Below are 17260 nucleotides of genomic sequence, written 5' to 3' on the forward strand. Positions count from 1 at the left end.
GGAGCCTCCAAGTGCTGCTCTGCCTACAGTGTTCTGTGTACTCATCACTTTCTAAAGTTACTCATTCATAAATTGGGCTGTGGTTTGGATTATGCAAAAGCAGTAGCAGTCGCTACCAAGTGCTGTAATGCTGTATTTTGACGGTCAACTAAAATTTTGTAGTTATGTAATGTTATGTAGCATACAGGATTTGATTGCACATCAAACTAGATGACATTTTAGGCAAAGATTGTGAACATAAGAATGTGTATTTTACCTGGCAATGTGCAATACACAACCTCTACTCATCAAATAGAGCAAATGGTGAGAAATTATAGAAAAGAAAAAAGGAATGTGATTTCATTTCATGCATAAAAAATGCAAAATTCATTAAAAAACAAATCAAACAAAAATAAACCACGATGTTTACAGCACATGTAATTTGAAACTGTAATGGAACAACAGTCTACGATGGCCAAAGCTGATTCAGTATATTCACCGTGGTACAGAATAGCTCTAAGCTGCTAAAATGACCATACCTAGTTTGGGAACAGTCGCAAGGGTCGTGATGAGCACTGCTGATGTTATGTTGACCAGGAAGAACTCCTGCAATTCTGGAATGTCGTCCTAATAAAACAAATGGACATTCAAACAAATCTGCATCAAGTAAAGCTTGTATCAGAAAGAGAATAAAAGCTCATTGGCAGAAATCAAATATTACTTTTGTCATATTGTTGAAACAAGATACTGCAACATGCAGGTTCACCTTACAGCGACCAGAAATTGAAAGGATAAATCATGCCACAACGGTGTGTTAAAAACCAGCCCAGTCTGACCTATTCTACCTATTCTGTATCAAGTTTGATGGACAGATAACTTGAAGAATGGAACACAGACATAGTCTTTACCTCTAGTATGGTGACAGGGATGGCTACAGAAGTCTGTCCATCTTGAAGAATTACAGAACCAGTACCAGAGATAAAGTCTTGTCCTGGGTCAGCGAGAGCACCCTCTATGTGGGACAGGTCCTGTAGAGAACCTTTTATAACCTCATATGTGATATTCACCGCTCCTGTACACAAACATTTAGGTATAGAATCAGTTACAAGGTAAAGAATTACAAAGTTTATATAGTTAACAAAGTAAAGCACACTGCAAAACATACTTGACCTACTGACCTGAGGCTCCAAACTCTCTATTTACGTAAATGTTTATGGTTCGGCTCTGTTCCTCTGTGGTCACTCTACGTGATGATGGGGCTATGGTCAGCAGCCCATAGGGCGCATCACTGGTGTCCACAGTAAGCACCGCCTCACTGCCTTGAACATCCAGGGCAGCATGGCCTGTCACCGCAACACCTGTGTGGAAGTCAGAGGAATGTTCATTTCAGTAATAATTCTGACCAGGGTTATTTTGAGGTGTTTGTGGTATCTTCACAAAGATTTCATGCACCACAAAGACACTAACAGTAGACGCATTACCTGAAGTTTGTATGTTGGACAAGGAAACTTTGTATTCATCTTTGTCTTCTGGTGTGACATCATCAAGAAGCTGCAGGACTATGGTGTCATTTAATTCTCCCTGTAGGAGACACACACGAAAATACACAATTACTGCTGGAGATACTGAACTACACCCGTACCATTTAAATGTAATGTCTTTCAGCTTTTAGTTGATTCTACAAGCTCTGTGGTCGATACCTTCAACCTCCCTCACTGAAGAACGATAATAACAACATGCTGATCTGTACAAAAGTCTGCCCTACTGTGGAATAAATGTGTTTTTCTATCCCACAATAATGTGTTCAATGATCTCCATCTATTATTTACCTCAGTAAAAAAAAGTGTCCCTGAGGTTTGGGTGAAGGTCCGGTGTACAAGGGGCCCTTGTACTGTCCAATCCACAGTGACATTACCCAGACCTGGAGCTGTTCTCAACACTAACAAAGACAGCCTCTCTCCTGTAACAAAAAATAATACAGTCAATTTCAGGTTGTTGTGAATGAAGGAATAAGAAGACTCTGCAGCACATAAGCCCTTCCTCAGCTTTAAATCAGTCTAAAATCTACATTTGACCAAATTGCAATTGTAGCTGAAAATATATGTTGTTAAAGATTGAAACAGTTATAGACATTTAATGTGAATTGCTTTTCTTATACTGCAGATGCCAGTAGCGGCAACTCGAGGTCTCTAATTGTATGGAATTTACTCAGGGAGACTTCAACCGCTCATGCATACATTATTTCAAGATGACAGGCACATCGGCCACCTGTTGCTGCATGCTGCCATTACTATGAGTGCATCCCCTTACGTTTGCACTCATACATAGTTAGGACACATCTCTAGTGACAGGGACAGTGGATAGGGTTTGGTATGTAATGTATGGGGGTAGTAATGTGCTTAGACATACATACTACCAACTGAATATCCAAACACATAACAGCAGTAATCAAAAATAGCTACCCACCTTCTCTGGCGATGACAGAACGTGAAGCTGGATGGAATCCCACTATCCCAGCCACATTATCGTTGGCCAATATCACTATGGTTACAGTGTCAGAACTGGGCAAGATTCGACTTCCTCCCTCCGTATTAACAAGACCAATCATGAGGCTCTCGTTGTCCTCCGGCTCAATATCATCTCTGATCACTATCTCTATTGTTTTCTTCAGATCACCTGCAGTCAAACAGGATAAAGTACATCCAACCTTAGTTAGGTGCACATGCTAATGTTCTTTTAATTCTTCTCACTATTAGATACCTAACAGCAAACTGCTTTAACTTTCATGTTAAGAACCCCATGATACATTGCCCAAATGTTGACTATTTAATCCCAAAGTCCCAAATAATTAATACAAAACTACATGCTATTGCTAACGGTAATTTATCATCCACATACCATCAAAGACCAGAGTCCCTCCAGTCCCAGTAAAGTCAGTATTCGGAGTAGCCTTTCCTCCAACAAACCTCCACTCAACGGTGACAGTTCCCAGATTCCCTCCTCTCCTCTCTATAACTAGGGGCACCACAACCATGGGCTCTTCTCGAACCTCTAGATAGAGCCCCCTATTAGTGGTGTTAGGACTGAGGCTGTATATCAAAAATACGCCAAACGCATCCCCATTCATTCCTATAGTGACCAAAGCTTTGTCTGGCTGGCCAATCGAGGGCAGGTTCTTCTGAGCCACAGTGAGATTTATCAGCTCTACCTTTAAAAAATACATGGTAAAATGTTTTATTTGTGATATAGTTTGAAGAAAAAAATATTAAATAAATAAGAAAATGTAATGCATGTAAAACAAACAAAACCATAAATAACAATGGGCAGTATATATATGATTGGGTTTTACCTTTAAGATCTGTATGGAGAAGCTTTCATCCATTTCAGGAAATGTATCAGTCAGGATTGGGACTGTGAGGTTGGCGACCCCTGACCCATCATCCATGAAGGCACTCTGAGCTGTCACAGGGGTATAATCACTCCCTGCCACAGCCTGGGCACTGAACAGGACAGCAGCTGCAGTGACGTTTTTTACATAAGTCATAACCTGAGATTTAGAGGTCAGCTTGTCAGCCCCTGAAGTCACCCAAGTGCAGGATGGTGGATTCACCCCTGATGACACAGAGAAGGCCTGGCAGGCACGCTCTCTCAGACAAGCAGCCGCACATGCAGCCAGGGGGTCTCTCTGACCAGTGATGTTAACGGTAATAAAGGGGGCAGGGGATGGATCGCCTGGTTTTGGGAGGTTATAGTACAGTAGCAGGTTCTGGCCATTAGTCTGAGCTATGCCGACAATGTCAACCTCAGAGGTGCTGTACACGATCTCCAAGCGACCAAAGTGACCGTCTCTGGAATAAAGGCAAAGCAGATAGAAAAGGTGGTTTAACGTGAGTAGGAGTACAAAAAACTTTAAACAAAACCATTATTCCAGAGGAAAAAGTAAGTAAGTAAGTAAAGTACCTCCTGCGGACAGTAATATTGGCTCTATAAACTCCCTCAAGTGGCTCCTGAACACGGTAAACAGACTGTTGAAAGTAGACTGTCCCATATGGGTTATCATTGGCAGGCACTATAATGTTAACAAATGTATCGGCTCCAAGGTTTCCTCCATTACTGGCGCCAATAAGCTCCACCTTAATTATCTAGAAAAAAACAGAAACAACATAAAACATTGCAACAAAACATTTTGTAAAATATTTCAAAGGAAGTATCATTTCACCTAATTCACAAAGGCATTTTCACTGTCAGCTTTTTACCTCAGTGATTTCAGGTACATCGTCAGCTAAAATCTCCACTCGGAGCGTCTTCATGGTCTCTCCAGGAGCAAATCTCACCTCTCCCGATGTGGGACTGATGTCCCCCACAGCTAGTTTACCATTGACAGTGGCCTGCCATTGGACCACCACTGTACCAATAGTACCAGCATTACGCACTATAGGTAACATGACCTCAATGGAGTTAGATCCTGGTTCCTCTATGGTAACTGGAACAGCTTGAAAGACTATGTGAAGAAAAAGAAAAACTTGCTTAACAATGAGAAATTTTTCAAAATAAGAAGAAAAAACTGACACATATCCTGGATAATGCCTACTAACCAAAGGCACCAAAAGGGTCGTCAGAAGGCAGTATGGTGATGATGGCACGTGTGAGCTCCCCCAGGAGAGCTCCTCCGGTAGTCTGGTTGATGAGCTCGATGAGAAAGGTCTCCTCTAGCTCAGGGACCACATCATTGATGACATAGATGGGTACAGATTTACTAGACTCCCCTTCTAGGAGAACCACATCAGTGGAGGCTACGCTGTAGTCTTCACCTATAGGATTAAACACACGCACATACATATGGACATAGCAAGCCTGCTAACAAATCATAGACAGAAAGATTCAAACCCATACTCCATGTCCAATACTTACTGACTCTGGCTGTCAAAGGCACTGCTCTGAACTTGACAGATACGTCAGCAAAAATCCCGCCGACACGTGTAACATTTATTATGGGCCCAACGTAGTTCTCAGCTACACTGACAGCAGAAGCTGACAGCTGGAGGACTCCAAAAGCATCGTCGCTGGCCTCCACTATAACCTGGGCTACAGTGTCAGTCATGGGGCCGAGAGAAGGGGAATTGGAAACTGTAAGGAACGGTAAGGAGATATTTCATCATTTTAGTGTGGTGGGGTTGATATAATTTTATATGAGGATTTCTTTAAAAAAATCGTACTGATTCTCTCCTGCTCTCCTTTGATGAGCTGAACACTGATCAACTTCACAAACACTGACTCGTCTCTTTCTGGATCCTTATCATCCAGCACTCGAAGGGTGATGTTTGCTTCACTCTGATTGGCCAAGAACACAACAGAATCCAGGAGGGGAATAAAATCCCGCCCCTCAGTGGCTCGGCCAACACCAGGGGTCCTGTAAGGTTCCGGATCTGCTTCCTTTAGTGTCCCATATGTGACTCGCACCTAAACAATTAAAATAGGAAAATCTCATATAGTTTGGTACATCCACCACATCTGTCATTCTGGTTTATTTATTTAATTATTAAAAGTCAAAGAAACAGTATCCCATGGGAGTTTAATTTCTTTACATCCTATTAAGCTTCTGAACCTTTTACAGTAAGACACACCTGACCCATCAGGCCTCTCTGTCGCAGGATGATGAGGGAGACAGTTGCGTCAGCTTCAGGAAGTCGGACTGACTTTGTTACATTAGAAAATACAAAAACACCATAAGGGTCGTCGCTGGCGAGCACAGTCAGAGTAGCAGATGTCTGCACACCCAGACGACCGTGGGAGACGTTAACCAAGGACACTGTGAAACGCCTGTCCAGCTCAGGCATCTCATCCTGGGCCACCTTGATGATGATGTTCTCTGATTTCTGACCTACACCAAAGGTGATGTTCCCGAACCTGCCGAGGAGCTCCCTCTCAGAGCTGGGATCAGCATCCCAGTACACAGTTACATTGGAGAGGTCACCAAAGGACCGATCCACCTGGAAGAGAGCAAAAAGAAAACATAGCATAATAATGAATCCTGTATGTAAAAAAACAAAACTACATTTTTCTAAAAGCAGTATTAACCTCTTGATACTAATGCAAAGACAAGGAAACAACTATCTTCTTGAGCATCAATGGGCAATTCCTAATTTTAAAATTTTATTACACTGACCTGCAGGACCACAGAGCTTCTTCCATCCTCAGGTTCTGTCCCATTCACAGACAGGGATTTGGGACTGAATTGAAACACTCCATGGGCGTCATCAGAAGCAGCAATTGTCACTGTGATGCGGGATGCAACTCCCAAGCTGGCTACACACAAAACACCAGATACGACCCTGTGTTATTTTCTGGTAATAAATTCTAGGAGCATTTTTAAGAGTTTCAGTTTGAAGTAAATGAAAAGTACCCAATGGTCAGAGAGGAGGGACTTGAAATGTGACTATCATCTTTCAATCAATCAAGCCAGTGATTCTGAAATGATAATACAAACCTTCTTACACTAACTAAGTGATATTATCATCAAGAGCATGAGACTGAAATGGCAGCTTCATAAAATGTGTGGAGGTTATTTCAGAGTAGGTGACAGCAGCCCAAACGTAGTATAAAAAACTGTGGTCTCTGACACTTAACCCTACTGAAAGGCTATTTGCTTTTCCCACATTACTCTACTTGGGTACTTCTCACAGGGTTCACAGTACAATGTAAATACCACACAAAGTCAAACACACTTGCATGTGCACGCACACACCTACAGATGTGTATATATGTGCTCAAGAAGACAGAGCTGAAAGATACTAACTGATAAAGTGTTAGGAGATATTTTTTGGGGTACTATGTCTGAGAAAATTCATATCTGAATTATTTCAACCATCCACTTCACCTAAGAATTTCAGTAATATAGGTGAATTTCTCAGCTTTCATCGTCCAAATCTGTTTCTATTCTATCCAACCATCCAACAATATTATATAGAAGATCAAAAGATATGTGTAATTTTGACGACATAAAATGTCTCATTGAAATATCAAAATATTGCTTGCCAGCAGCCTAAGGGAGCCTAAGGGAGAAATGATATGGGTGTGGAGGTGAAGGAATGGCAACCAGAAGCAGTTTGGGGAGAAAAGGAGGGGGATACTTACCATGGTGGTAATAGGATGGAAGGAGGAGGTCAGAGTCACTCTCCCCACTACCACTTCCTTCACTATGCAGAAACTGATCCACTGATGGATCACACACGAGGATCAAACAAGTGTCACACCATGTTAGAATCACACCAGGAGAGTTGAGATCGAAGGGCAAACGGAAAGGAGGGTAGATAGGTAGTCACGTAGGTAGGTGGGTATGTGGAAGCACACAGGAGCACAGCACACAAAACACACAAAAACAGTAGGGCAGACTGGTATTAAGATTGGTATTGACAGGGTTCTCATAAAAAAAATAAATATCAAAATGTGACTCAAACTAATGAAAACATTGTCTTGAGTTTATTTTTGGGCTCATATTTCTCACCTCCTCCATCAGCATTGTAGAGCTCCACTCTAAAAATCTTGTCCAGCTCAGGGACAGGATTGTCTATGATGGTCACAGTGATGAACTTTAACCTCTCCCCTGGAAGAAAGTCCAGCATGCCCTCTGAGTCCTGCCGGTGGAATACAGAGAAGGAGGAAAAATGTATTCTCTCTTCATGCACTTTATCGATACATCATTGCCGTGTATGAATGAGTAAGATTAAAGACTTTAGCGGAAACTAACCTCGTAGTCTTCAGGGCTAGATGCTGTGAAGGGGGTTGTCCTATATCCTACCATGACCCTTCCCAAAAGGCCTTGGGCTCTGGCCACCAGCAGACGAATTTGTCCATCTTCCTCATTAACAGTTATGTGGGCAGGTTCTAACGCTGGAGAGATCAAGCCCTCCCCTGGAGGGCTGGGCTGAAACTGCAGCAGGCCTGGATTAGAGAAGGGTGTGTGTGTGTTTGTGTTTGTTATAGTAATGGTTAGAAGAAAGGAAATAGGGGATAATGTAATGAGAAGGAGGGGAATGATGCAATGACAGCAGGAGGGCAGATAAGAGGGAGAAAGAGGGAGAAAATTGTATTTACATTTAGCAACTCAATAAGCCACTTGTCAGAACATAATAATTTATATAGAGATGGCTTATTGCTATTAAGAGTAACAGTGAAAGGACAACAGTGCTGTTTTTTGAGCATGTGGGTAAATACCATAAGGGTGGTCACTAGCTTTGACAGTGACCGTGTTAACAGAGTTATTTGGGTCGATGCTTGCACCGCTGGTGGGGGTGGAGCCTATCTTCCCGTCACCAGACTCTGCTGACACCAGCTTGATCTGAAAGGACTCTGCCAGCTCTGGGAGGTTATCATCCAACACCAACAGGTTCAGTACCTAACAGAAAGATGTTAATATAAATAAAAATATATTATATTTTGTTGGTAAAATGTGGTCATAGAGTCAATGTTGTGTGCCACAAGCATAAAGTATAAGCTTAATTATCAGCTGACACCTGTTGACTCATCAGTAAATTCACAAACAACCAACCAAACAACCAACCACTAGGTGGGGCTGGTTGTCTAAAAACGTTGCATATGGATGACTGTGAAATCCTGCTGTTAAACTGGACAAAGTATTTATCTGATATCAAGGTACATCACACTTGTTTTTATCCACTGAGTGATTGCCCTCAGTGTGACCCTGGATTAACTTGGAGGTGTTTTCTCCCACTGATATAACATCACATTAATACAGATTCTACCATTGAGTCACTCTCACACACACAGTACACACACCTCAGAGCGCTGTCCAGGCATGAAATGCACAGCTCCAGTGGCATTAATAAAATCCTGATGCGCTGGTGTCTTACTGTCCAAGCTATCCAGTTGGGTAACACTGTAGTTGACATAAACGTGATCCAGAGATCCCCGCATACGCTCAATCACACAAGAGATTATGGAGCCCTCCACAGTGGTCTGTGAGGACAAACAGGGGAATAAAAATGTCAATTCATTCTGAACCACTGGAGTAAATGATAAATACTGGTTGCATCCAACTGCAGTCATTTCATTTGTAATGGTTAAATGAGCTAGCTGCCTTACTAATTCCAACACAGTAATAATGTGATTTTAAGAGGAAGCTCCTGATAGCCCCCACATGCCGCTACGTCTATTTATCCCAAAGGATCAAGGATATAAAGAAGATCCTCTGGTTCTGATGGAATGCCATCCCCAGGCCTGCCACCTGTTGTGCTGATGGAAACGAGGAACTAGATCTCCCATTTCCAGTGCTGGAACTCCAGTTCCACAGGAATGCCCTGACTGGCAGACCTGCTACAGCCTCACCAGCTGTCGCTCTACCTGAGAGGGGCCAACATGAGAGCCCACAGATCCAGTGCAACTAAAAACAGACAGCATACTCTCTCTGCAGCCAGGCATGAAGACTGATTAAATATGCAGCAGGACAGGGACTGAGAAAAAAGTCAGTTTTCATTACGTGTTTCTATGTAAATGTTTTCTCCTAGACACAACTGAGTGATAACATTTAAAAATTTGGTCTTAAATGCAATTTGCGAGGTGCTTGTAGATGATCATAGCAGCAAAAATGGTCCACTAAATGCTAATCACTAAATACTGTGCACTTACATCAGGTATGCAGGCACCGGTGAATCCAAAGAGTCCGTTGGCATTGTCACTCTTCATGACTCGCAAAATAGCAGTGGGTCTGGGGAAAGGGAGGCGGGCTCCACCTTGAACTGCTACCAACTGTAGATAGAACACCTCCTCTCCCTCCTCCTCATTATCATCCCTGACCTCCACCACAAACGACTTCTGCCTCTCCTCCTGCCGGTACCGCAGATAACCTGAGATGTTACGCAGGTCTGTTTTAGCAGGCTGGTTGTGAAGCTCTTGGATTTGGCTGTGGTTCAGCTTAGTCCTGTACAAGCGAACATCCTGGAGAAGGCCCACGTACCGCTGTTTGCCCTCAGGATCCGACCCAATAAACACTGACGCAGGTCCTGGAGCAGAAATACACAGAACGAAACAGTAATGTTTTATATGCCAAATGGCCAAAGTTATGTTAGGCTGTATGGGTAGGAAATAGTTGGATACACATGTAAAACAAATCAGTCATTGCCTCAGGCTCAATGTACAGGATATGATATGACTGATATTGATGGTGACCAAAAGGACGTGTTGCCTTTAGCCTTTTGAGGGTTCAAAGATGCTGTACCCACTATGTGATTTAAAAAAATACGGATCTTAATACCTGAAACTATTTTACTTTACTTATGGAAAAAAAATGCATTTGACACATAGTTAACTCTTAAATTGTTTGCAAGTCACAAATTGACAAATGTATTTTGTAAGATAATACTAGTACAAGTATTTTTTTTATTATTATACTTAATTCACACCTGTAACTTTTCCATGAGTACGTAGTTGGCTTGAGATCGGGTAATATAATAGCAACTGTAAATTTAATCATTTACACCCTTTTTTGACCCAGACAGGGACATTTAATTATAATATTGTTTATTATTAACATTGTTAATGGTGAAACTAATTTGGTTGCAATGTTGGAGTGTATTTGGACCTCAAAGAGAATCTTTATTAAGGCCACCAAATGCCTAGGTCCAGCTCTTTCTCATTACTAATTTATATACTTACACCTGTTGCGTCTATCGCGTCCTCTACTTGCACAAAATGGGACAGATGCAGGAAATCTGCCACAGTGAGCAAGTACAAAGCCCTGACACAAAGCAATTCCTCTGTGGGTTGAATTACCAGTAGCAGACAATACACACATGACATGATTGATGATAATGTATACAACTAACGTGATTGAAGTTAGCCAAAGAGCCATCAGAATATTTCTCCTCTGGATGATTTTGGTCTACTACAGGCTGCGACTATTGTTTCCAGTAATTAGAGAGAACAGGAAGAAAAGAGGATGCCGACTGATTCCCTTTAGCAGCAACAATATCCAGCAGTGCTGAGGCTAAGTGGTCACTCAAGCATTGCAGAGTCCCAGTAGTCCCGAACAATGAGGAAGTGATGGAGAGGTGGGTGCGTGTGTGTGAGAATGTGCATTAGTGTGTGAGGGTGTCCATGGATTGTGTATCTAAGAAGTTACAACCTGTTGTTGCTCCATATGTGAACAATGAGATATGCTTGAAACCCTCTCACACACACACACACACAAACTCACAAAAGCAAATTCAGAAAATCACACACAGACCGTCATGGACATCATCACTAAGGACATGAGCTGTAGTTCTTGCCTCTCCGAAACTGACTATTGTACTGAGATGGCAGTAAACAAAAGCGTGGGAAATTGGCAAGTCATAATTTGGCCTGAGTAGGTTTTGGCCTTTGAGTGACACTTTGACATTGTAAAATGAATTTAGAAAATACATTTAACACTGCAAGAATTAAAAGTGTTACTTCATCACAGCTTCACATTCCAACAAATTGGTAAACAACATTTTTAATCTATAAATCCATCAGAATATAATTTGATATGGAGTTTTAAGGCAATATAAGACAACTGAGGCCAAATTTTGATGCCCAAACTAAAGGTGCATTGGTAGACAAAAAAAAAAAGCTCAACATAATAAACAGAGATATGGGGGCTCTATGTGCACAATAACCTGAACTTTACCACTATGCTATGCTGATAAAATAACTCACCATCAGTGATGCCCTCTCCTTTGATGCTCTTTAGTCCTCCAGGAATAGGGTTTCCATCCAGGAAGAACTCAATAATCCCATCATCAACAGTAATGATCACGTGTAACCAGGTATTGCTCTCTACAAATTTTTCAGCAGTGGCTCGAGCCATCTGGATATTGTTTGAGCCAATCACTGTATAGTACAGCATCACTGTGACATGAGACCCATTGGTGTTGACCTTCACTCCATAATGCAAAGTCCCATTCCCGGTTCCCTTGCAGACTATGAAGCCATCAGTGTCTGGTCCTGGCACTAGCCAAGCAGAGAAGGTGAAGTTGCCAACGGCAGCAGGTCCATCTTCAGGGGAAATGGTCCCATATGCTCCTGGAAGCCCAGAGAAAAACCACGTGTCTGTGGCTGAGTGGTGTCGCCTGGCATGAGGCCTGAGCTCAACCTTGTCTGGGAAGGAGGCTAGAAGGAGCAGGTCATCCATCAGAGGAAGGCCCTCTGGGAAGCGGCCAGATACAATCTCCCAGGCAACCCGCACATCACCAAAAGTACCCTGCTGTCTGAGGATGGTGAAGGAAGTGACATCAGCCATATCATCCACTGGGAGGACATCTTCCGCTACTTCTTGGTCCAGGTTGCTGTCAGTGATGGCAAAGACGCCAAATGGGTCATCATTGAAAGGGATGAGAACCGAGGTATTCAGAGCAGTCTCAGCTAGTCGTCCACCCGTCCCTGGGTAACCGCCTTAAAGAAATTATGGACAAGAGCTGAAGGGTTTTCAAGTAAAATTAAATGTATCCTTCATTTCTATCATTTTTGAGATTTTAAAGATAATGACTGCCACAAAATTTCATGGCAAGTTTAAACTCAGTGAGAGAAATTATTTGTTACAGTTATTGCTGCCACCTTTCTCTAGTGATCAATTTACATTTTTACATTATCTCTCAAATCTGACAATATGTCACTTTTATCTTGAACTCACCTGAGATATTAACCAGCCTGAGGACGAACAACTCATTGAACTCTGGAAGCTTATCTGAGATGGCCTCCAGGACAACAGGCTTGGTCTCTTCCCCTGTAGTGAAGGTTATTGAGCCAGATGTGTTGGTAAACTCCTGGTTTTCCTCCAGAGGAGTCACTGAGTCATTGGCAAACAGCTGCCAGAAGACTGTAACGTTCCCAAAATGGCCCCTTGCACGCAGGACACTGGAACAGAAAGAGGAAAGAGTAATAATTTCAGTAAAAGATCACAAGTAAATGAGCATGAAAAGCACAAATATAAAACTGTTTACAAACTTTTAAATCAAGATGTTTTGCACAAAAGAAACATGAATTGAAACGTGTTTCTTACTAAAAAGAATTGGTCTTGCCCTCTTTAACAGGTTTCTCTGCGGCTTCCAGGGAGAAAATGCCATTGGCATCATCATTGGCCTCAATCACCACAGTAGCTGTGTCTGCTCCATACACAACAGCATCGCCTGCAAACATGCATATTATAGTTAGATCATGTTGATGTTGCATTAGTATACTTAGGTCACCAAATCAGACAGACAGACAGACAGACAGATAGACAGCTAGACAGATAGACAGATAGATAGATAGATAGATAGATAGATAGACAGATAGATAGACAGATAGATAGATAGATAGATAGATAGATAGATAGATAGATAGATAGATAGCACTGACCATATTATTATTGTCATGCTAAATTTCATGCAATTGGGGGAGGCTCTCTCATTAACATAGCACACAATAACTATGGCAACCAAGCCCAGAGCTTATTATTCATGAAAAACAAGAGTCCAAAATAAAGCCGTCTCTCAGCAAAGGAGCTAAATTGAACACAGTCAAGGACAGAACCTCAATAAACCACAACCATTATACTTAAAGTTTTTTTTAAAACTAAAAATAAGAAAGAAAAACAAGGGAATATTTTGCTGAATAAGTATCCCCAAAACTGCAATAACCTCTCACAGGAACATACTTCAAGTTGCCAGATTATGAGTACACTGTCACAAGCATGAAAATCTGCTCATTATTAAACAGGCAAGGTAAAGAGTGTCAAGGTCTCAATATGAGTTTGACTGACTTCTAACATGAGCGTTATTGACTTTTAACACAATCACTATAAAGGGCAATCCCCTGGCATAAACCAGAGGCTAACCCTTACTCGACTCTACTCCATGTCAATCAGTAAACAGAGAGAGGCCAGTGGAGTGGCTGGTCTTTGTGTCTTAGAAAGTCTGGAGTCTGGTAATTAAGGTCCTGTTGGGGCCCACTGGTCTTTCATTCCTATCCCTGACACACAATACTGGGATTAAGAGAGCTTCCAGTGTCACCACAGACAATGCTAAATAACCCAGTTACTCCTCTCTGTACATACACAACTGGCATTATGACAAGAGAGGATAAACAGGGGAGAAAGTGTTGATGTTATCTTGAGATGAGGCGTGATCACCTGGTTCTTCTGCTACAAAAAATTAAAAAATGAGAAAAGCAACTGACTTCTCAGCCAATTTCATCCTGAGAGGGAATGCACATTACATTGTTTTGGTTACATCAAGGGACCAACATATATGATAACTAACCACTGCTATACTATACTACACTAACCACTTGTTTAAAGGAAAGCCCATACTCACCAGTAGCATTGTAGAGAACAATGTAAAAGGGTTCATCGGTCTCTGGTATGTTGTCATCTTCAACTGCCACAGAGATGCTCTTCATCCATTCACCCACTTCATACACCAGCAACGTGACATTACTGAGAACGGTGAGGTCACCTGGCGATGCCTCGCCATATTCCACACGGTACATCACTGTGGCAACAAAGTCTGCCCGCCCTGCCCTCAAAACAGTGAAGTTGGCCACTCCCCCTTCCTGAAGCCGCACGAGAACAGGTTCTGAGGAGAGGGCGAGACGTGGAAGGGGAGAAAGGGAGGAGAGAGGAGGAGTTATATTTTATTACAGTCTTTCAGAGGATCCTTCATAAAGTATCCAGAACAGTATCCTTACCAGAAAAGTAAATGGGGTCATCATTCTTATTAATCTGTAAATAGGCATTGAGTATGTTTCCCAGTCTTGCACCACCTGTAGCATTTAACACCGTGATAGTGAAATTCTCCATGGCCTCCGGGATCTTAAAAAAAAAAAAGAATTAAAATTCAAACAGGAAATGAAACTCTAAATATAGATTGCATGCATTTTTGAGTTTAGTTTCTCACTTACCTGATCAGGTACAGAGAAGAGAGTGAGGTTTTTGAGGTACTCCCTTTCCTTGAAGGTGATGTTTCCTTGGAGGGGGTTGACATCTCCAGACAGGGCTGGCTCCAGGACCCAGGACACTGACACTTCTCCAAAGCGACCCCTATTCCTCACTACAGGGTACACCGCTGAAAAATAGATGGAGAATATCTATTAAGATATTGAAACCTTCCTTAAAGTCATTAACTTTAGTATATGTGCATATTCTCTTGAAATATTGCCTCCGGTCAAAGACATCATTTTGGTATAGAACACAATAATAAAGTATTTTCTGTCCCACAGCTAAACTTTTTAGTTGCATAGCTCCTATGTATACCGTTATGCTAAGAACACACACTGGATACATTCACTAGAGGCTGAGAAAATCTTTTCACCTCTCCTGTTCTCGGCACCAGATTGAACAATGAATATGGCTGTGAGGACCAAATGTCTTGCACTACAAGTTGATCAAAGTTACTAGATTATTTACAATAAATCATTATTATACACTGACACGATACATACAACTTTTTTAATTACCTAGCACATACAAGACATTTTGAATACTTTTATCATAGTCCAGCTCATCCCACATACAGACAAATGTTCTGGGATTCCCTCCAATTAGGTCCATTTAAAGTGTCAATGAGATACCACTTGACATGGAAAAGTATCCCCATTATCTAAAGGACTGCTACTTCAAAGTACCCTGGTAAATCTCGCTCCCTTTGCTCTCATTGATGGCCACTGTCAGTCCTGATTGGATGAACTCAATGATGCCAAAGGGGTCGTCGTTCTTCCGCACTGTGATGTTGACCTCTCTGTGGTTGCCTAGGCGACTGGGTGGAGTGCTGTGGCTACTAAGGACCACAGAGAAAGTCTCGTCCAGCTGTATGCACACACACACACACACACACACACACACACACACACACATACACACGCACACACACATACACATGCAGACACACAGATTTCATGTTGTCACCACTATCAGACTGGAATTACTTAAATTTGTAGTGAATTAAATGGTTATTATATAGACTTGAAAAGTTAACAATGAATTGACCACGTTCTCACCTCAGGCACCCCATCAGGTGTTGCCACCAGTGCCACCACCACCTCTCTCTCCCCCGGTTTAAACTCCAGGATACCCGTGGCACCGTAGAATTCAGAGTTGCCCGAAGGCACGACAGCATATCGCACCAGCTGTTTCAGCAGCTGTCCCTGGGCTCTGACCACGTGCAGCTCTACAGCTTCACCCTCCTAGTTAAGTTTAAAGTTTACAGAAGTCATGTGAACAAAGGCTTGTTAGATATTTTAATTACACAAACAAAATTTTAATGAAATCGTGTGGTTTTAAGTTGCGGTTTCATGCAAGACTTACATTGATGAAGAAAGGACCTCTGGATAATGGGGAGAACTCAAATACTCCCCCAGGGTCATCGTTCTCCATGATGACAATCTCTCTGCTGGTGTAGCCCGCTTTCAGGATCTGATTCTCAACATTACTCCTGGGACAGAAATACACACTCTGACATGTAACTTTCACTGTTTCTTTTGTTGTGTTTTTTTTGAGCTTCTGAAACAGACATTATATGAGAAAACAGCTTAACTTTAATCTCAACATTCCTTCTACTGTGTGATGCTAATTCATTGTTGGGTCTGTATTCTGAGATCCTGCTGTTTAAACCACTTTTAATAACAATGTCAGTCAACGGCGTGCCTGCATCGTTATTGCTCCACAGGGGTGTATGTATGTGTGTGTATGTTGAGAAAATTGGAGCCAAGTAAGCATCACATAACGGGTAAATTAGAGACAAAGACATGACAGAATGAAGAACTCCAAACAAACACTCCCAGCCAAGGCGCTGCATGCATACAAACACTAACATCTTTAAAAGGGTACATAATCAAGCCTGGTTAAATTAGAGCCAAACACATAAAGAAGATTCTCTATTTACGTCCAACAACCACTCTCCTTTGGGTTCCCTTTTTTTTCACACCATCACTGAATACCCCACCCTACCCCAGTCCCCCTCATCCCCACGTCAACCAAAGACCCCAGAAATCCTGAAGTAGGCTCTTCTCTGAAAAACAAAGTCCTGATTCACGCCATACAAAAGGGCCAGGTTCACTCCACTCTCCACTTACCCGAAGTACACTATAAAGCGTGCAGTCTCCACCCTGCAGAGGAGGAGTGGGAGGGAGAGAGAGAGCTGCCATTCTCATCAGAACGTAGACTAACAGATGCACCCAAAACCCCCAAACCACTACCACAAGTGCGCGCACACACACACACACACACATACACACACATGCGCGCGCACAGAAATAAATACATTGGACG

General features: G+C 42.1%; 1 protein-coding gene across 1 annotated transcript in view; it reads right to left on the reverse strand.

The window, feature by feature from the left end:
- Positions 1–17260, reverse strand: part of adgrv1 (adhesion G protein-coupled receptor V1) — a 108583-nt gene that overhangs the window by 67422 nt on the left and 23901 nt on the right. The window contains 30 exon segments of the mRNA XM_038704464.1: positions 519–606; positions 888–1051; positions 1158–1337; positions 1461–1560; positions 1809–1939; positions 2446–2655; positions 2878–3187; positions 3329–3827; positions 3940–4121; positions 4236–4480; positions 4575–4790; positions 4891–5106; positions 5196–5439; positions 5604–5969; positions 6146–6285; positions 7114–7194; positions 7484–7613; positions 7727–7920; positions 8194–8374; positions 8776–8955; positions 9625–9998; positions 11674–12408; positions 12647–12870; positions 13016–13142; positions 14310–14570; positions 14683–14806; positions 14896–15059; positions 15619–15799; positions 15991–16176; positions 16298–16424. Coding sequence (XP_038560392.1) covers positions 519–606; positions 888–1051; positions 1158–1337; positions 1461–1560; positions 1809–1939; positions 2446–2655; positions 2878–3187; positions 3329–3827; positions 3940–4121; positions 4236–4480; positions 4575–4790; positions 4891–5106; positions 5196–5439; positions 5604–5969; positions 6146–6285; positions 7114–7194; positions 7484–7613; positions 7727–7920; positions 8194–8374; positions 8776–8955; positions 9625–9998; positions 11674–12408; positions 12647–12870; positions 13016–13142; positions 14310–14570; positions 14683–14806; positions 14896–15059; positions 15619–15799; positions 15991–16176; positions 16298–16424 — 6560 coding nt within the window.

Source organism: Micropterus salmoides, unplaced genomic scaffold, assembly GCF_014851395.1.
Source record: "Micropterus salmoides isolate LMB-PRFRI ecotype aquatic unplaced genomic scaffold, ASM1485139v1 Ms_hic_scaffold_7, whole genome shotgun sequence".
NCBI lineage: Eukaryota > Metazoa > Chordata > Actinopteri > Centrarchiformes > Centrarchidae > Micropterus > Micropterus salmoides.